This window comes from Euprymna scolopes, chromosome 14, assembly GCF_053919585.1.
Source record: "Euprymna scolopes isolate OS-2025 chromosome 14, ASM5391958v1, whole genome shotgun sequence".
NCBI classification, from domain to species: Eukaryota; Metazoa; Mollusca; class Cephalopoda; order Sepiida; family Sepiolidae; genus Euprymna; species Euprymna scolopes.
In genome coordinates, this window is record NC_136495.1 from 87,568,032 (window position 1) to 87,586,768 (window position 18,737).

The following is an 18,737-nucleotide window of genomic DNA, read 5'->3' on the forward strand; positions in this document are numbered from 1 at the left end:
AAAAAAAGAAAATGTGACGATAGTTGTAGAGGTATTGTAATTTTTCTTAAACGAAAACTGCGATTTATTTTTATGTTAAAAACTGAATGTTGGTGCTATGCTATTAATGTGCCTTGTTCAGTAAAAAAAAAAAAAAAAAAAAAAATAGTTGCCACAGCTTGTATTTTTTAAGGTTAAGGGTAGTTTACCGACCCCTCGAAATTCACCTTTAATTTGTCGATTTTTAAAGGTTTTCAGGTATGCTGACAACGAATATCGCATTTATTTTTTGCGCAAACATGTAGTTATCCGTATTTGACGACATTCAGTATTTAACGTAATCCCTATCATTTTTAATGGCGGCCATCTTGTTTCCCAATTTAGGAAAAGACGCCAAAAAGAGCCAACAGGGCCAAAACATGCCCCCCCCCCCCCGCTTCCTGATATTGAAACGGACAATCTTTTTTTTTTTCACTTAATTACATTAATTTTTCCACTTTCTTACTAAAATGCGCGCACACGCGTAATCACTTGACGTTTCACAAGGTGCATGAATACATAGCGGACATTTTAAATAAATATTTTTCGTAAAATAAAGTTTTCGCCTGGCTTGGATTCTCTACTCACACAGATGCAGCGGGCAGCTCAACACATAGTTTTGCTATATCTCACTCCCTATCACAAATGGTTACGTTTCCAACCCATTTCCCTGACCAGCAAGAACAACAAGCATCACTTCTAGATCTGTTTCTAACTACAGTTCCCGAGGATTGTATAACAAATGCTGACAGCTCACTCGGGAACGCTGACCATGCAGTGATAATGGTAGAAATCGCCCTAAATTCTAGACCCAAAACTGAACAGCCAGTGCTCAAAACAATGAGATATTATAAAAAGGCTGACTGGGAAGCCATCAGAGATCTTATCAGAGATGCCCCATAGGAAAATATTTTTTCTCTTCCTGCTGAACAGTGCGCAAATGAGATCACTAAATGGTTCAAAACAGCAATTGAAGCACATGTTCCCATGCGGAAATTTTATAGCAAGCCACACTTTCCCCAATGGTTTACTTCGACTTGCGCAACTGCCATTGCTCAAAGGCAGCATGCATACCGCAGATTTAACCGACATAAGTTCAGTTCAAACAAACAGAAGTACATAAAAGCTAGAAGTTATGTTAGGAAAGAAATAGCGATAGCTAAGAGAGAATTTACTGAAACCACTAAAAAACGCATCGAAGCACAAAAATTAGGAAATCATGACTTCTGGAAAATCTACAACAGTGTAGTAAATAATGGGCAATCAACAATTCCCCCACTAACCAACAATCACGAGGTTGTTTGCTCAGCAACCGACAAGGCTAATCTGCTTGCCAGCCGGTTTGCCTCGAACTTCACACTGGACCCTTCCAACCACCCTCTACATGACTTTCCTTTGCGGACAGACACCACGCTAGATGATCTAAAAATCACCCCTGCTCAGGTACACGCTATCATAAAAAACCTGGACACTTCAAAAGCATGTGGACCTGATCTCATCCCAGCTGTGCTATTAAAAAAGTGCTCAGCCAAAGTAGCTCTAGTTCTCTCCAAACTCTACAACAAATGCCTTAATGAATCATGCTTTCCGGGCTGTTGGAAAACTGCTTCTGTGGTACCAGTATTCAAGAATTCTGGCAAAAGAACTGACCCATCAAATTATCGCCCCATTAGCCTCCTCCCACTTTTCGCCAAAATATTTGAGACCATAATTAACCATGCTCTAGTCCGGCACCTTACAGATGCTAAACTTCTGACTGACAAACAATATGGATTTAGACAAGCCCGTTCCACAGCTGACATCCTCACTGTAATCTCTGAACGTATATACCATTCACTGGACAAAGCGGGGGAGGGCAGAGCGGTAGCTCTAGATATATCTAAGGCTTTTGACAGGGTATGGCACAAGGGTCTCCTCAGGAAAATTAAATCATATGGTATCACTGGTAGAATACTTAACATAATTAAATCCTTCTTAGGTAAGAGAAAAATCCAGGTTGTCCTCGACGGTCGTACATCTAAACAGTGTGATATAAATGCAGAAGTGCCTCAGGGGTCTATCCTTGGACCTCTATTGTTCCTAATATTTATTAATGACCTCCCCGACAAAACTGCCCCTGAGATGGGTATATATGCTGATGACACCACGCTCTATAACAGGCATGACAGGAAAACAAATGAACATATATCTAAAGAAATGGCAGAAACACTAGAGGATGACCCCCAATCTGTAGTGGAATGGGGACATAAATGGATGGTCACATTCAATGCTGCCAAGACTAAACTGGTTTCCTTCAATAATTACAAGAAACCTTCTCTGCCACCAATAGCAATGGCCAGTGACTCCCTGTCTGAGAGTACTCCCTGTCTAACGTTCACAGGAAACATGAGTTGGAACAATTATATTGAAAACATTGCCAGGGCAGCTGCAAAAAAGGTAGGCTCTCTCTACCGTGCTAGAAAACTACTGACACCTGAAAGTATCCTGTACCTCTATAAGGCCACCATTTGCCCATGCATGGAGTATTGTTGTCACATTTGGGCTGGTGCATTTGCTGCTAGTCTCTCGCTCCTAGACAAGGTTCAAAAGAGAGTCGCCAATCTGATAGGCCCGGAACTGGCATCTAAGCTTCAGCCTCTATCCTATCGACGAAACGTTGCATCCCTCTGCCTGTTCTACAAGTATTTTAATGGTGAATGCTCTGACGAACTGCAGACACTTGCACTCCCACGACGTAGACACTCTCGAAAAACCCGAGAGGCAGCTAAATCCCACCCCCACACAGTAGAGATCCCTAGATGTAAAAGAGCTTTCTACTCAAGTAGTTTCTTCCCCAGAACCGCTAGACTCTGGAATTCCATTCCAGGTCCCTGCTTCCCTACCGACATGCAGAAGTTCAAGTGTAACGTGAACCGACATCTTGCTGCTCAAATCCCAACATAGTGCCCCAGTAGGTTTTCTTTTTTTTTTCTTTTTTTTTTTTTTACATAGGCATCATCACTTATCAAGGCTAAGAGGCCACTCAAGGATAAGGGTTAAAGAGTGTACAGTAGAAATTGGACAACATAGTAATCATTAGTAATGAAAATTTGGTAAGTTTGATAACTTATATAGAACAGCTCATCAAGAACTTATTTATGTTAGACTTGAACACAACCATATTGTAGTCAGCTGGAAAGCAGGAAAACGGAAGACAATTCCACAGGCGTGCAGTTCTAAGAAAGAAGCTTTGTTCATAGAATCTACGTTTAGGTTTAGGCACAGATAAAGAGTGGGGGGAATTATTGATAGTGTGTACAGCTAGACGAGTGTTTCTTGTGAAAGTTTGGCGAGGGGGGATCATAGATTGAAGCTCAGTCGAACACTTTCCATGAAAATAACGATACATCAAAGACAAACTCGCAACATCTCTTCTGTGAGATAGAGGTTGCAAGGAAGAGAAAAGTAGTAATACACACGGACAAAAAAACGCTTTGGATAATCACAGATTTCAAGGTAGTTCTACTAAAATAGCCATATTTTTTAAACCAAAGCACTTCAAGTCTTCAAATTACTACTGTTTTGTTCGGAAATGAATATACTTTCAAATGAATTAATAAATATGAATGTACATTATATATTTTAAGAGTTTTAAGCAAATAAAGTGATAAAAATGTGAACGTCATAAAATGGCGTTTTCGGTAAGGTTTTGTAATAACCCCCCCTATTTTCTAAAGGTCCGTACCGTGATTGTATGAAGAATTTCGTCATGAAATTTGGGAACCAATCAGTAGAGGTGTTAATCTTAATACTGTCAAGTGTCCGAAATATTTTTGACCATTTCTTTTTTTGTTGTGTTAAAAATAAGACTTTAATATGACTAGTATCGAACATTTAAAAAAAAAAATTCTTCGGACACCCAGTAGTAAGTAAATCACTCTTTTTACTATCTTTATCAATTAAAAGTATTATTTTATGTTGAGTAGGACCGCGGTAATTGATAATTTAAAAGGACCTACCCGAAAAAAAAATTGTTTCTATTTCTCGAATTTGGTCAAATGAAGTTAGTATTACTAGAAGCAGCAGCAGCAGCAGCTCCAGCCTGTAGAATCAGCAATAGCACAGTGTAAACAACACACGTTCTTTAATTTTTATTCAAGAACGAATTAAGAAAAACATGAAAATATGAATATAAATGTTCTTATATGTTTTAATTAGAGCTATTTTGTTATCAGAATAACATTAGTTTAGAACTATTCGGTTTTCAGAATGTATAATAACAATCCCAACCAATTCGGCATTATGAATCTGTCGCAGTGTCAGAATCTTTGGGAAAATCGCCATTGCAAATTTGACACCCCTAAGACAAAACTGCGAATAAAATATAAAAAAAATCGTAATTTATGTTTTTAAAGTGGGTTGTTTATTTTATTTATGGAATATACTTCCAAAATAAACTATTAAAGTTGTTTCAAACATAATAAAAATATTATTTCTTATTTGTTAAAAAACCGTGTTGACAAAATATCCGCTCGCGGTGATTGAATACGCGGACATTCATTGAATCTGTTGCAATTTCTCACATTTCTCGTCAAATTTAAAAACATGGTTAAAAAAACAAAATAAACTTTTGTAGATTGCATGCACTTTTATTCTTTAAATTAGTTTTGAACAGCGAATTAAAACAATGTTTTACTGCGAACAGCCACAAATGTTTTTTTTCAAAATCAAAATAAGTATCACAATCTCGTTTATACATAGATTCGAAAAAGTTGTCAAAAAACAAATATATAACAAATAAATGTTATCAAAGGCAAGATAAGTTACTATTCTACCTAACTGGATAATTTTCTAGTGTTTTTATTTAATGTAACATGTTTATTCAGCTCGAAAAAGCTACAGTGTTTACCGATGTATTGGAAAATTAAAAATGGCGCCCGGCCCGACTCTCTTTGACACGGTAAGTTTGAGAAAAGGAGTTAAAAATAAAAAACTATACAAAATACTGTTAAAAACTCACCGAATATATGTCAGCCTATGTCACGGTAACATATATTGAGCGAGTTTCTAGCAGTATTTTGTCTACTTTTTTATTTTTAACTCTTTTCCACAAACTTACAGTTTCAAGAGTCGGGCGCCATTTTAAATTTTCCAAAACATCGGTAAACACTGTTTTCAAGCTGAATAAACATGTTACATTAAATAAAAACACTAAAAAATTATCCAGTTAGGTAGAAAAGTAACTTGCTTTTGATAACATTTATTTGTTATATATTTGTTTTTTGACAATTTTTCGAATCTGTGTATAGTAATACAAACCCTCAAAATCTATATCAATATTCTTGAAATTTTAAAAGAAAACACATCAAACTACAATTAGGAAGCTTTTTATTTCGTTATTTTTTTTTTCTACTTATTAAGCAAAAGATATTTTTACAACCTGCTCCAGCGTAGTATAAACAGCCTATGGAATTAACACCTTCAACCTCGAAAATAGAAATCAACAAATTTATGGAATTTTCTTTGAAATTTCGCAACGCAGTCTCTTATTAAATTAAAACTAAATATAACATTTGCTGACTTATTTACCAGTCGAATACACACACACACACACATATATATATATATATATATGTATGTATATGTATATATATATATATATATATATAACTTTCTGTAAAATATTTATTTGAAATGGAAACGGCATTTTGCAGTTAGGACAACAAAACAAAAATGAAGTAACGGTTCGTATTCCTAAAACACTCTTTAACCCTAACAATAACACTAAGTTCGAGTGGCAAGCCCCCCCCCCCCAATAAAATACCTCTGTAAGCCACATACAAGCATCTAAAACAAACAAACAAAAAATAGATCCTTCCTTAAAGAAAAATACACATAAAAATAAATTGGTTAACTGTCCTAAAATGCTAGAATGGCCAGGAAATGGTGAATTATTTTACATTAAATTTTTGTGAAACTAACCGTTCCTCCCTCTAATATTGTTTTTGTTAGCTTTGTCTGTCAAGTTTTCAGTATGTTCACACATAATTTTCCTTAGCCCCTACAATTAATTCCAAGTCCGAATGGCAACCCTCCCCATATTCTCATTGCATAGAAACCCTTTTAAAACTACACATAATCATCTTAAAAAAAAAAAAAAAAAAAAAAGCATGCATATTTTCCCATAGAAAAAAAAAACAGTTAACTGCCCTAAAATGCTAGAATGACCTATATTAGGAAATTATTTTACATTCAATTCTAAAATAATTTGTTTATCTTTCATTAAAGTTTTTCATGGCATTTTATACATAATTTCCTAAAAAGGTAGAATCACATTTTGGAGGGGTGGTCAGAAGGAGTTGAGTGGGGTTAAACAGAAGGTGTTAATCTACAATAATACCAAAGAAATATTGCAATATATTCATTTTTAAATGGTCTTATGTTTAGATTTAAGTTTTTTGTACATAAAGCATATTACAATTCAACTTTGAGTTCTCCAACTTCTTTTCTGTTTATGGATACATGGCATTTTTAAGGAATTGCTGCATATTTATGCACATTTACTTGGAAACCATAAACTTTGGGAGATTTTCAGTTGCATATTCTGATTCCTTGTACAAAAATACACTTATATGGTAAATTTCATTTCTTAGTCTTGTGTTTTAACAAAGATATGACAAAACGCATATGGTCTTAAAGAGGGAAAAATATCTAAACGTGTGAGGCACAAAAATAGTCATAACTTCCTTAATTTTAATCAGATTTTAAAAATTTAAAAAGATTCTTTCTTAGCTCATCAAGCTCTTTCTATGCATACCAATATTGAAATATTTCAAGCTATTTCAATTTTTTCATGTGTATTGCTAAGAAAAGGACATCTCCTACGAGGCTACGAAGTCTATTTTGAACTCTATCAAGGCAGGACAAGTCCTTTCTAGCAGCTCCTACCCAGATGTGGCAACAGTATTCCATCCTTGGACGTACCTGGCTCTTATATAGATAGAGAATAGCATCAGCAGTGAGATATTTACCGGATCGATAGAAAGATCCCACCATTTTTCCAGCAGCCTTGGCAACAGATTTGATGTACGTGCTCCATTTAAGATCAGGAGTAATGGTCAAGCCCAGAAGTTTGTCAAAACTTGAGGCCTCATGAAGACGAGAGCCATCCATTTCAATTGATGCCAGATGTGGATCAGAATGTTGATGATGTAAAGAGAGAAGCTTGGTTTTAGATGCATTAAAAGTAACCAGCCACTCTTTTCCCCATTGTACTACGTGCTGCCCCTGATAGTAGCCGCCTACACCAAAGTGGCAATGTGCCTTGTTTGGGGTGAAAATGTAATTAAAAAAAAATAAAAAAAGTAAAAATATTGCTGTCAGTAAGTTTTCATGAGCTGTTTACAAAAGCCTATTTTATGTTTTTCGTTATTTTGGGGGGGAGAGGGGGTATTCAATTATAGAATTTGTGTAGTTTAATAGGTGCTTCTGCAGTTTAATTAACCGTTTTTCCATAAGTAACGCTCATAGATTTACCAAATAGAATACCGTATAACATTTCACAGAAATTCTGTGTTTACATTTAGGGGACGCGGTGCAGGGGCGGGAGCAGGTGTGTTGTGGCACAACACACCCGCCCCTAAACACAGAATATTAAACGGTATTCTACTCGGTAAATGTATGAAAATTTTTTAGATCTTTAATTGATACCATGCAACCCATAAATTTGCGACGGATTTGATTATCAGATTTGTGGCCAGCCCAGCACATCGAATATCCATAAAAAAACAATTTAGTGGTCGGTGTTTTGTTGTACCTATTTACAATGCTTCCCCACGGGACAGAGTTAGATACCAGGGTCGTTTTTTAACGTGGAGAAAAGGTACAAAAATAAAAATTGTCTCAGTAAGTGAAGGATTTCTCCTCCACTGAAAGAGAACGAGAAATGGAAGTGCCGCATCTGAAGAACAGATACTTCACTTTGATCTTAGCCAAAGCGAATTTATTTGAATTTATTTTAATAAATATTATACTCTAAATACTATTTTTAATTTCGCTCATGATTTATTGGAATTTACCCCTTCCCTCCTCCAATAAACCAGTGTTTTTGTGCATACGGTGGTGGGGATTTCAGTTACATGTGGTATATTTAGCCTTTTTGGCGTTTTTTTCGTTATTGAAAAACAAGATGGCCGCCATTAAAAATGATAGGGATTACGTTAAATACTGAATGTCTTTCAAATACGGATAACTGCAGGGTGGCGTAAGAAATAAATGCAATATTCGTTCTCAGCGTGTTCGAAAACCTCTAAATGTTGACAAATTAAAAGGTGAATGACAAGGGGTCGGTAAATTAAAAATTTACCGGTTAAAGACTAATTTTTTAAAAACCTTATTTACTTTTTTTAATCAAAAAAAGCAGTTTTTTTGGGGTTTTTTTTTTTTTAGTTTTCATCTAATGCAAATATTGTTAGTTTTCTCTTAATAGTTGTGTAAAGACTACATTTGGTATTAATGTTATCAACTTTGTTACATTAAAAAAAAAGGTGCAAGTCTATAAATGGGCCACAACAAATCTTTTATACAATAAAAATCTGAAAAAAATCTTTATAATGTACGTACTCATCACTGCATGAAGATGTCATATTCCAAAAATCATATAAATCGATCAAGTAGTTTTTTTTTTTATTTAAGAAAATCAAATATTATCGGACGTTTCATCGAAGAAAAAGCCAGACACAATCTTGTTTGAGAGATAACGCTACAAACGACCTCCGGCGGAAATATGGGTCAACAAGGGCAGTACATCGAATATTTTATCAATCAAGTACTTTTTTTTTTGTTTGAAGAAAATCAAATTTTACGATCTCTAGGGATAATAAATAAATAAAGAGAATGTGGAAAAAACTAGGGTTTTTTTTTGTTCGTCTGAAAACAGACTTTAATAAACGAAGTACTTTTTTCTTTTTTTTTGAAGAAAAAACAAATTTTACGATTTTTGTGGATAATAAATAAATAAATTGACTTCTTTTAATAAAGAGAATGTGTCTTTGGGTTTGTATTACTGTACACATAGATTCAAAAAAGTTGTCAAAAAACGAATAAATGTCATCAAAGGCTTTTCTACCTAACTGGATATTTTTTTAGTATTTTTATTCAATGTAACATGTTTATTCACATATTTTTATTCACATACAGTGTTTACCGATGTATTGGAAAATTTTAAATGGTGCCGGCTTTTCTGTTGAACACGGTATGTTTGGGAAAATGAGTTAAAAATAAATATACAAAATACTCTTAAAAACCCACCGAATATATGTCAACCTATGCCACGGTAACATATTGAGCAACTTTCTAACAGTATTTTGTCTAGTTTTTTTATTTATAACCCCTTTTCCCAAACTTACCGTGCGAAAGAGAGAGTCGGGCGCTATTTTAAATTTTCTAATACATCGGTAAACACTGCATGTTTTTTTAGCTGAATAAACATGTTACATTAAATAAAAACACTAGAAAATTATTTAGTTAGGTAGAAAAGTAACTTATCTTGCCTTTGATAACATTTGTTATATATTTGTTTTTTTTTTGACAACTTTTTCGAATCTATGTGTACAGTAATACAAACCCAAAGACACATTCTCTTTATTAAAAGAAGTCAATTTATTTATTTATTATCCACAAAAATCGTAAAATTTGCTTATTCTTCAAAAAAAAAAAAAAAAAAAAAAAAAAGTACTTGATTGATAAAATATTCGATGGTCTGCATGTACTGCCCTTGTTGACCCATATTTCCGCCAGGGGTCGTTTGTGGTGTCATCTCTCAAACAAGATGGTGTCTGGCTTTTTCTTCGATGAAACGTCCGATAATATTTGATTTTCTTAAATAAAAAAACTACTTGATCGATTTACGTGATTTTTGGAATATGACATCTTCATGCAGTGACGAGTACGTACATTATAAAGATTTTTTTTCAGATTTTTATTATATAAAAGATTTGTTGTGGTCCATTTATAGACTTGCACCAAAAAAAAAAAAAAAAAAAAAAAAAAAAAATTGTCGCAGCTTTTTTTTTTTTTTTTTTAATGTTTTGATTTGATAAAATATCGGTACTTGATGAAGAGTGTGGACCCTGCGCAAATGGTTGCTTTCCAAGAACGGCTCCCTAACGGTCTATTTAGCCATGAAAAACTTTTTCAGACAAAACAAAAAAGCCAAAGAAAATGCCAAATTGATTTTAAACTCCAAATTGTTACATGTACTAAATGACAAAACTAAAAGTAATAAAAAAAAGAACAATTATTTCATACAATGTACCATTGTGACAGATGAAGCAGAAGCAATATTCTTTTTTAATGGAGGTCTTCTGACTCTTATGAATTTTGCACCGAAAAATCTGTGTGTCACGATATTTTATGTGAGTCATCTCCTGATGACAAACAGTAAACACTTGCATAATGCAATGCATTATTAATGCATCGTAGATGCAAGTATTTTTCGTTCTTTGAGGAAATTATAAAAAGAATCAGTCCTTTGTCCTTTCAAATAGTTGCAGAATGAAATAAAATAAAAATTTAAAATGAATCAAAAAAAGTAAAAACAGAAAACACGCTCGATTCCAATTTGTACTTGACGTAGAAAACGTAGACTGGAAAACAGGTCCCATAAGGAAGCCGTTCTTGGAAAGCAAACGTTTGCGCAGGGTCCACACTCCTCATCAAGTGGCAAAATATTGTTCCATCGAGCGTCCTAAATTATGAAATGAAAAAAAATGAACGAATCTCTTAGTAAAAAAAGAGTTGTTTCCCTCTGCATAATGAACTAGGCATCGCCAAAACTGGGGGGGGCAGGTCAGTACTTTTTGACGGACCGTCTTTTTAAAAATCTACCAAAAATCAGGTAATTATCCGATCAATACGAAATTTTCAGCGATTATTAAGAGAAGAATGAACTTTATAACGGTGTACTTATTTTTCATAAACGATATTTATATATATATATTTTTTTTTGCTTACAAAACCCCCCCTTGTTTTGAAGTGGGAACAAATATGCTTAAAATAATCATCTGAAACTGAACAAAACATATTGTGTTGTTGTAAGGGACAGAATTATAGATTTAAAAAAAAAAAAAAAAAAAATTGTTTGCATACCTTATTTTGACGTCTGAATATCAGAACTTCGATTGTGTTTAATTATCCCGCTTTTGAGTTTTGAAGTGTGAAATTCGGTGAATATGTTAAGTAAAATAATTAATTTTAAGTTAAGCAAAACAAAAAAAAAATTTTTTTTAATATTCATACGAAAAAAGCCATTTTAAAATCTTTGATAAATAAATTAACAATTTTTTTTTAGCGAGCCGAATAATGCATGACCATTATTAAAAAGGGCATGCTTTGAAGAATCGATACCAAAAAAAAAAAAATTCGATAAATATTGTGCCCTTTGTGTTAAAAATAGCATCATTTTTTTATCCCGTTTGAAAACGTTTGCCGCCTTTCGACTACAGTGGACCAAACGCGCTGAAATAATTTTTTTTTTATTCTGCTTTAAATTGCCCCCCCCCCATTTTGGGGAGTCTGGCCCCACACACATACACATTAAAAACCAAACTCATACAAATGGTCACCCATCTGGTACTGGCCAGCCTCAGCTTAATAATACATTGAAATTTTCGTCACTGAAAAATAAGTTTTTTGGGCCTGTTTGGTCTTCCATAGTTTGTTTCTTATCAAACGCAAACGTAAACAGTGTCGATCTAGACTCTAGATTGACGCGAAATAACTGGTTACATATATGAATAAGTGGAATTATTTGAAATCCAGGTACTTATATTATAATATTTTTGCATATTCTCTTAGAAAATCATCCTAAATCTTAGTTAGACAATAAATAAATAAATTAATTATTTCAAAAACCTTTTTTTTTTTTAAATATTTATGTACGTTTTTTGTGCAAGACAAAAAATGTCGGTACTCCTGCAGTATTTTACCCACCGATTTCACGATCTTAGCCGAGCGTTGATCGACATCCGTCGGAAAACGCCGGAACATGGCGAGCGGTACGATACTCTATCAGCCAATCAGGGCGCTTCAAACGAACGCGCAGCAGACGAATAATTTTCATTGAAATTACACACATAGCGTTTCATTTCAGTTATTTTATTGTTCAAAGTAAAAATACACAGCCTTTCATTTCAGCTATTTAATTTAGCGATATCAAATTGCGGAAGGCTACCCGGTTGGGAAGGAGCTTCTTTCCACATCCTCTGAAAACCCTTTGCTCCCTACTTTGCCTCTACAGTCAGTAGAAAATCTTCCAGTCGGAACTAAAGATAAACAGTAATTGTTGTCCCCCCCCCTACAAACATTACTGAAAAAAAAAAAAAAAAAAAAAAAAAACATTGTTGTTACTGTTTAATAACGTTTTGTTAAAAAAAAAAAAAAAAAAAAAAAAAAAAAAAATTGAAGTGTTTATTACTGTTGCTTACCCCCCCCCCCAAAAAAAAGCTATCGGAAAACAAAATGAACAAAAAAAAAAATATTCAACAAAATAAATTTATTTTACTTTAAAAAAACTTACGGTAAGTGTTTTTGATTTATTTTATCCAAATTTTTTGTATTAATTTTATCCATTTTGTTGTGTGTGTGTGTGTAATATCTTTTCCTTGTAATGTTGTTGCTATTCAGCTCCGAATTCAGTTGCACCATAGCTCCGAATTCTCGGCTTTCGTCGGCGTTAACGCCAAAAGCGTTCGTCAACGCTCGGCTAAGATCGTGAAATCGGTGGGTAAAATACTGCAGGAGTACCAAAATGTCAATTGTTAACTTTTTGGGAAAATTTAACATTTAAAATTTAATTAAAAATAGTAGAAAAAGTTTTACATTATTCTGTTTTCTATATGATAAAATTCAGGGTTTTATCTTTCTGGAAAAAAAAAGTTACTCAGAAATAATGGATTTTAATAAATGTAATTCCGTTTTAAAAAACAACAACAACTTGATTTTGCGGCCATTTTTGGCGGTGCCTATAATGAACTATTGTAAAACAGCGCCCAAGAATTGTGATCTCTGGGCCTGAACGCCAAGGAATAAAAAGCTCCCCAAACTTTCAATCTTAATTAAATGAGTTGCTAAGAATGTTAAAGCCAGGACTTTTTATTCGACAGTTTAAAGGCTTTTGAAGAGTCACGAAGTAACTATTAATAAATGGGTACTCCTGCTGCAGTATTTTACCCACCGATTTCACGATCTTAGCCGAGCGTTGACGAACGCTTTCGGCGTTAACGCCGACGAAAGCCGAGAATTCGGAGCTACGGTGCAAGAACGCTAAAAGTATGTGAATAGCAACAACATTACGAGGAAAAGATATTACACACACAACAAAATGGATAAAATTAATACAAAAAAATTGGATAAAATAAATCACAAACACTTACCGGTACTAGTGCATGAGCTGGCCTGGGCGTGGCTTATCACTCGCTCGGATTTCTCCGTAAAATGACGTCACATGCTGCCATCTGACGGAGAAAATGGACGAGGGGTGGGGGTAGGGGGCTTACAGAGAGAGAAAACGCGAAAAAATAAATGGCCGACAGGGAGGGGGGGGGGGCTAGCAGCGCCAAATACAAGTTTCCAGAATATTTCAACACGAAACTGCTTGAAAAATTAATTCTAGCATTTTCTTTAATTACTATAAAATTAATATAGTGGTAAAATTATTTAAAAAAAAAAGAAAAAGAAAACAGAAGCCAAACCATTTCCAAAAAGGTCAAATTCACGAAATTAGCCATTAAAAGAATAATAAATGGTAACAATAACATTATCAATAAAAGTTACTTTCCAACTTATCTGCATCATTCGTTGGTATTTTTAAGTAGTTTTAAGTGCTTTTTATTTCATATCGAATGTTAGAGCGGAAATGCCAAGTTCTAAAATGCCGTAAAACATACCCTGTTTTTTTTTTTTTTTTTTTTTTAAATAATTACTACTTTTTTAAATAGAAAAATGAATGATGCAGGTAAGTTGCAAAGTAATTTTTATTGTCAAATAATAACAGAAAAACTTACCGTAATTATTTTTCACATGCATGGGAGTCAAATAGAAGAAAACTTGTCGTAATGTTTCCAAGGAAAAAAGCTAAACAAAAAAAAATGGACGACTGGGGGGGGGGGCTAGCAGCAGCAGCGCCAAATACAAGTTTCCAGTGCTTGAAAAATTAATTAACGAATAACACCGACCACTCTAATTTGTTTGTTTTTTTATAGGTAATTGAGGTCGCTGACAACAAATCTGATAGTCAAACTTGGGGCAAATTTACCGTTTGCATGGTATTTACCCCTGAACCCATGAACTACTTTTGACCATTTTGCAGCTTCCGTTTATGCTACGCGCATACAGGGGGGGGGGATGTGATGTTTGGGGCGCGCGCAAACGCAGTCGTCCATTTTTTTTTGTTTAGCTTTTTTCCTTGGAAACATTACGACAAGTTTTCTTCTATTTGACTCCCATGCATGTGAAAAATAATTACGGTAAGTTTTTCTGTTATTATTTGACAATAAAAATTACTTTGCAACTTACCTGCATCATTCATTTTTCTATTTAAAAAAGTAGTAATTATTTAAAAAAAAAAAAAAAAAAAAAAAAAAAAAAAAAAAAAAACAGGGTATGTTTTACGGCATTTTAGAACTTGGCATTTCCGCTCTAACATTCGATATGAAATAAAAAGCACTTAAAACTACTTAAAAATACCAACGAATGATGCAGATAAGTTGGAAAGTAACTTTTATTGATAATGTTATTGTTACCATTTATTATTCTTTTAATGGCTAATTTCGTGAATTTGACCTTTTTGGAAATGGTTTGGCTTCTGTTTTCTTTTTCTTTTTTTTTTAAATAATTTTACCACTATATTAATTTTATAGTAATTAAAGAAAATGCTAGAATTAATTTTTCAAGCAGTTTCGTGTTGAAATATTCTGGAAACTTGTATTTGGCGCTGCTAGCCCCCCCCCTCCCTGTCGGCCATTTATTTTTTCGCGTTTTCTCTCTCTGTAAGCCCCCTACCCCCACCCCTCGTCCATTTTCTCCGTCAGATGGCAGCATGTGACGTCATTTTACGGAGAAATCCGAGCGAGTGATAAGCCACGCCCAGGCCAGCTCATGCACTAGTACCCACTTACCGTAAGTTTTTTTAAAGTAAAATAAATTTATTTTGTTGAATATTTTTTTTTTGGTTCATTTTGTTTTCCGATAGCTTTTTTTTTTGGGGGGGGGGGTAAACAACAGTAATAAACACTTCAATGTTTTTTTTTGTTTGTTTTTAACAAAACGTTATTAAACAGTAACAACAATGTTTTTTTTTTTTTTTTTTCAGTAATGTTTGTAGGGGGGGGGGACAACAATTACTGTTTATCTTTAGTTCCGACTGGAAGATTTTCTACTGACTGTAGAGGCAAAGTAGGGAGCAAAGGGTTTTTGCATTTTGGGCAGGCGACCGATGTAGGAATTAATTTTCTCTCCTGGCAAAATTCGACGACGGCTTCAGTGGAGTAGTGCAAGGTTGTTTCCAGCAGTCCTAGGTTCATATTTCTTCCTTTTTTTTTTATCGCTAAATTAAATAGCTGAAATGAAAGGCTGTGTATTTTTACTTTGAACAATAAAATAACTGAAATGAAACGCTATGTGTGTAATTTCAATGAAAATTATTCGTCTGCTGCGCGTTCGTTTGAAGCGCCCTGATTGGCTGATAGAGTATCGTACCGCTCGCCATGTTCCGGCGTTTTCCGACGGATGTCGATCAACGCTCGGCTAAGATCGTGAAATCGGTGGGTAAAATACTGCAGGGCAGGAGTACCAATAAATGATTAAAATTGTTTTGTTTACAAAAAAATAACCGAAATAGGTCGAACTGTCGAAAAGTTCTTGGTAAAATAACGGGGGAAATACATCTTTTGTAATAATAAAAAGTTTGTTTGATCGTTTTCGAGTTCCGGTTCGATGTTTATGTTTGATTTTTTTAGCGGTGATTCATTTGAAAACGTAAAAAAAACATGTCGATATACGTATACATTATACAAGCAACTTTTTTTTCTAATGAATGGAGATCATTTAAAAAGGTAGTAGGTAAAAATTCTTCGCAATCACCATATTAGTTCACATTCTTTTTTTATTATTAGAAAAGTGCTCTTTGTTAACCTCGAGTGTCAGAATTTTTGGGAAAATCGCCATTGCAAATTTGACACCCCTAAGACAAAACTGCGAATTTACAGCACCGACAGGCAAAAACTGAAAAGCATATTTTTATATATATATATATATATATATATATATATATATATATATATATATATATATATATATATATATATATATATATATATACACACACACATTAGCATGGGAGCCCAGTGTTAAGCAAAAAAAAAAAAAAAAAAAGTGGTAGTAGGAAGGCAGGCTCGAACTCGTACCGCAAAGGAGGAAAAGAACGACAAAAAACCGTGACGTCTTTGATGTTACGACCACCGCCAAACCGGAAGTGACGTAGGCTTAAATTAAGACTAAACCAGGGGTTCTCAACCCGGGTCCATAGGCAAAATATAACAGAATGGGGGTCACAACGATATTTTGGTGGTCCATGAAGAAAACCAACTCAGAATAGTTTTTATTATTAAAAATTTAATTTCTACTGTCCATCGGCTTGACCAGGGAAGAAACATTGTTATATTGTAACACAAGATATTGGTAAAGAATTATTATCACTCTAATTTAGATTATTATTATCATTATTATTACTTATTATCATAACTTGTTGTAGAATACCTTATTTGCATTAAATTAGTTTTCATTTAAAAATAAAGCTTAATTATATAATATTTCTTTGATTATTAAAACCTCAAAATTTATATTAGCGAAAAATAGAAGATTAGTTATAAGCTTGGAAAGATGGGGTGGAATTATTCACTATTTTCACGAAATTTCTGACACTGCTAGAGGTCCACCAAGATAAAAAGAAGGGAAAAGGGGTCCATGCGTAAAAAAAAGGTTGAGAACCACTAGGCTAGACAATCGAAAAGAGGGGATGACTTTCGAAAATATCGGCGAAAAAAGTGCCCCCCCCCGTAGAAAAGTGTCCAGTTAAGGGTGAAGTAATTAATGTTGTTAGCTAATTTTTCTGTATTTGTCGTCTGAAGGGTCGAGCTCCAAAACGATACTGATCTTGTGAAAATCCGTTGCCTCTGTCAAAAGTTTTAGGCAGACATGCAAAAATACATAAATTTATATATTGGCAGCTTAAATTTTCGACCAAAACCGATTAAAAAGCTTGCCCTATCTCTGAATACCCTTATGTAAAATTTCAAATATTTAGACCAGAAATTGTCTGAGTAATTTGGTAGAGAGGTCAATTTTTTTTTTAACTTTGACCCCTAATGACTCCTTAACATTTATTGTTTTGGGCTCAAATCAAGTTATTAAGTTAGATCCATGTCCAAGGAACCTATATCTAAAATTTCAAATGTTTAGACTCAAAATTGGCGGAGGAGTTTGGTAGAGTTCTCAAATCGTTGAACTTTGACCCCTTAACAGCCAAATTTCTGGCCGAAAACGGATTACAAAGATTTTCCCAAATCTCCATACCCTGTATATCAAATTTCGAGTCTGTAGATTGAAAATTGACAGAGTTATTGCGTAGGGAAATGTACAGACACACAGACAATTTCATATATATATATTATATATAATTCGTATGTCATCCGGGTTCGAAGGTTAATAAAGGGCACATTCGTTTTGTTTTTCTTGAAACATTTCAACAAAAATGATTCTAGTAAAAAAAAAAAAAAAAAAAAATCGTATTAATTTAAACCGAAACGTTTGTTTGTATTTATGTCCATTTATGAAATTCTGTAAAAGCTAAAAAAAATTGTTTCATTTCTTTTTAAGAAAAAAAAAAAAAAAAAAAAGAAAGAAACCGGTGCGGGTGCGAGTAGAGATTTCTTCAAATATTACCGCCAAAACACAAAACAATAAACAGATTTTTGTTTCGTATATAGCACTAAAATTGGGTAGAAACGCAAATCTAAAAAGGATTGGATTGCCTTGCAGTTATTGTAACATCCAAAGCGAACCTTTACAGAAGACTGAAAAGTTCAAGTTAAGATAAACAATCAAAAACGTGCAAAGATTTAGATGAGCGATTTCTGTTATGAAAATAACACAGATGGAGAAAGTAAAACACGCTTTTTTCTTCTCTCTCGTTCTTACCAGTAACACAGGCATTGACCGCTGTAGGTTTGTGTGCGGTTACCACGTAGTTGTACGACATATTTGCAACTCACAACACAGCTTAATTTTCCAATTTTGTCTCTCCACTTTCCTCCGTTCGCCGTCCTAAAATTAACTATTTTCTAATGGCGGGCAGCCTTCTCTCAAGTGCGCACGCGCATCGTCAAGCAACAAACTAAATCCAATTTTTACAGTTTTTTCGCATTTAACAAGAAAATCACTTCGATTAAGAAAAAAAAATACAACTTTATTAAAATTTTCGGCAATATTATAAATATAAGGCATTTTTAACGTATTTAAAGATAATATTAGTTAGATTATTATACAATTAGTGGTAGTAATAATGGCAATAATTGTAAAAAAATATATATATATATATACCCTGAGAGAATAAAATGAAAGAAAGATAAAATCAATAAATGTAAATTAAAAAATAAAATGATTCCCTAATAAATAATTTGCAA

General features: G+C 33.8%; 1 protein-coding gene across 1 annotated transcript in view; it reads right to left on the reverse strand.

Moving 5' to 3' along the window:
* Window positions 1-18,456, reverse strand: part of LOC145293147 (DNA damage-binding protein 1-like) — a 273,779-nt gene extending 255,323 nt beyond the window's left edge. Inside the window, exon 1 of the mRNA XM_080139570.1 lies at window positions 18,253-18,456. Within this exon, the coding sequence (XP_079995696.1) occupies window positions 18,253-18,313 (61 nt within the window). The 5' untranslated portion in view covers window positions 18,314-18,456. The remainder of the gene's footprint in view (window positions 1-18,252) is intronic.
* Window positions 18,457-18,737: the final 281 nt, after the last annotated feature.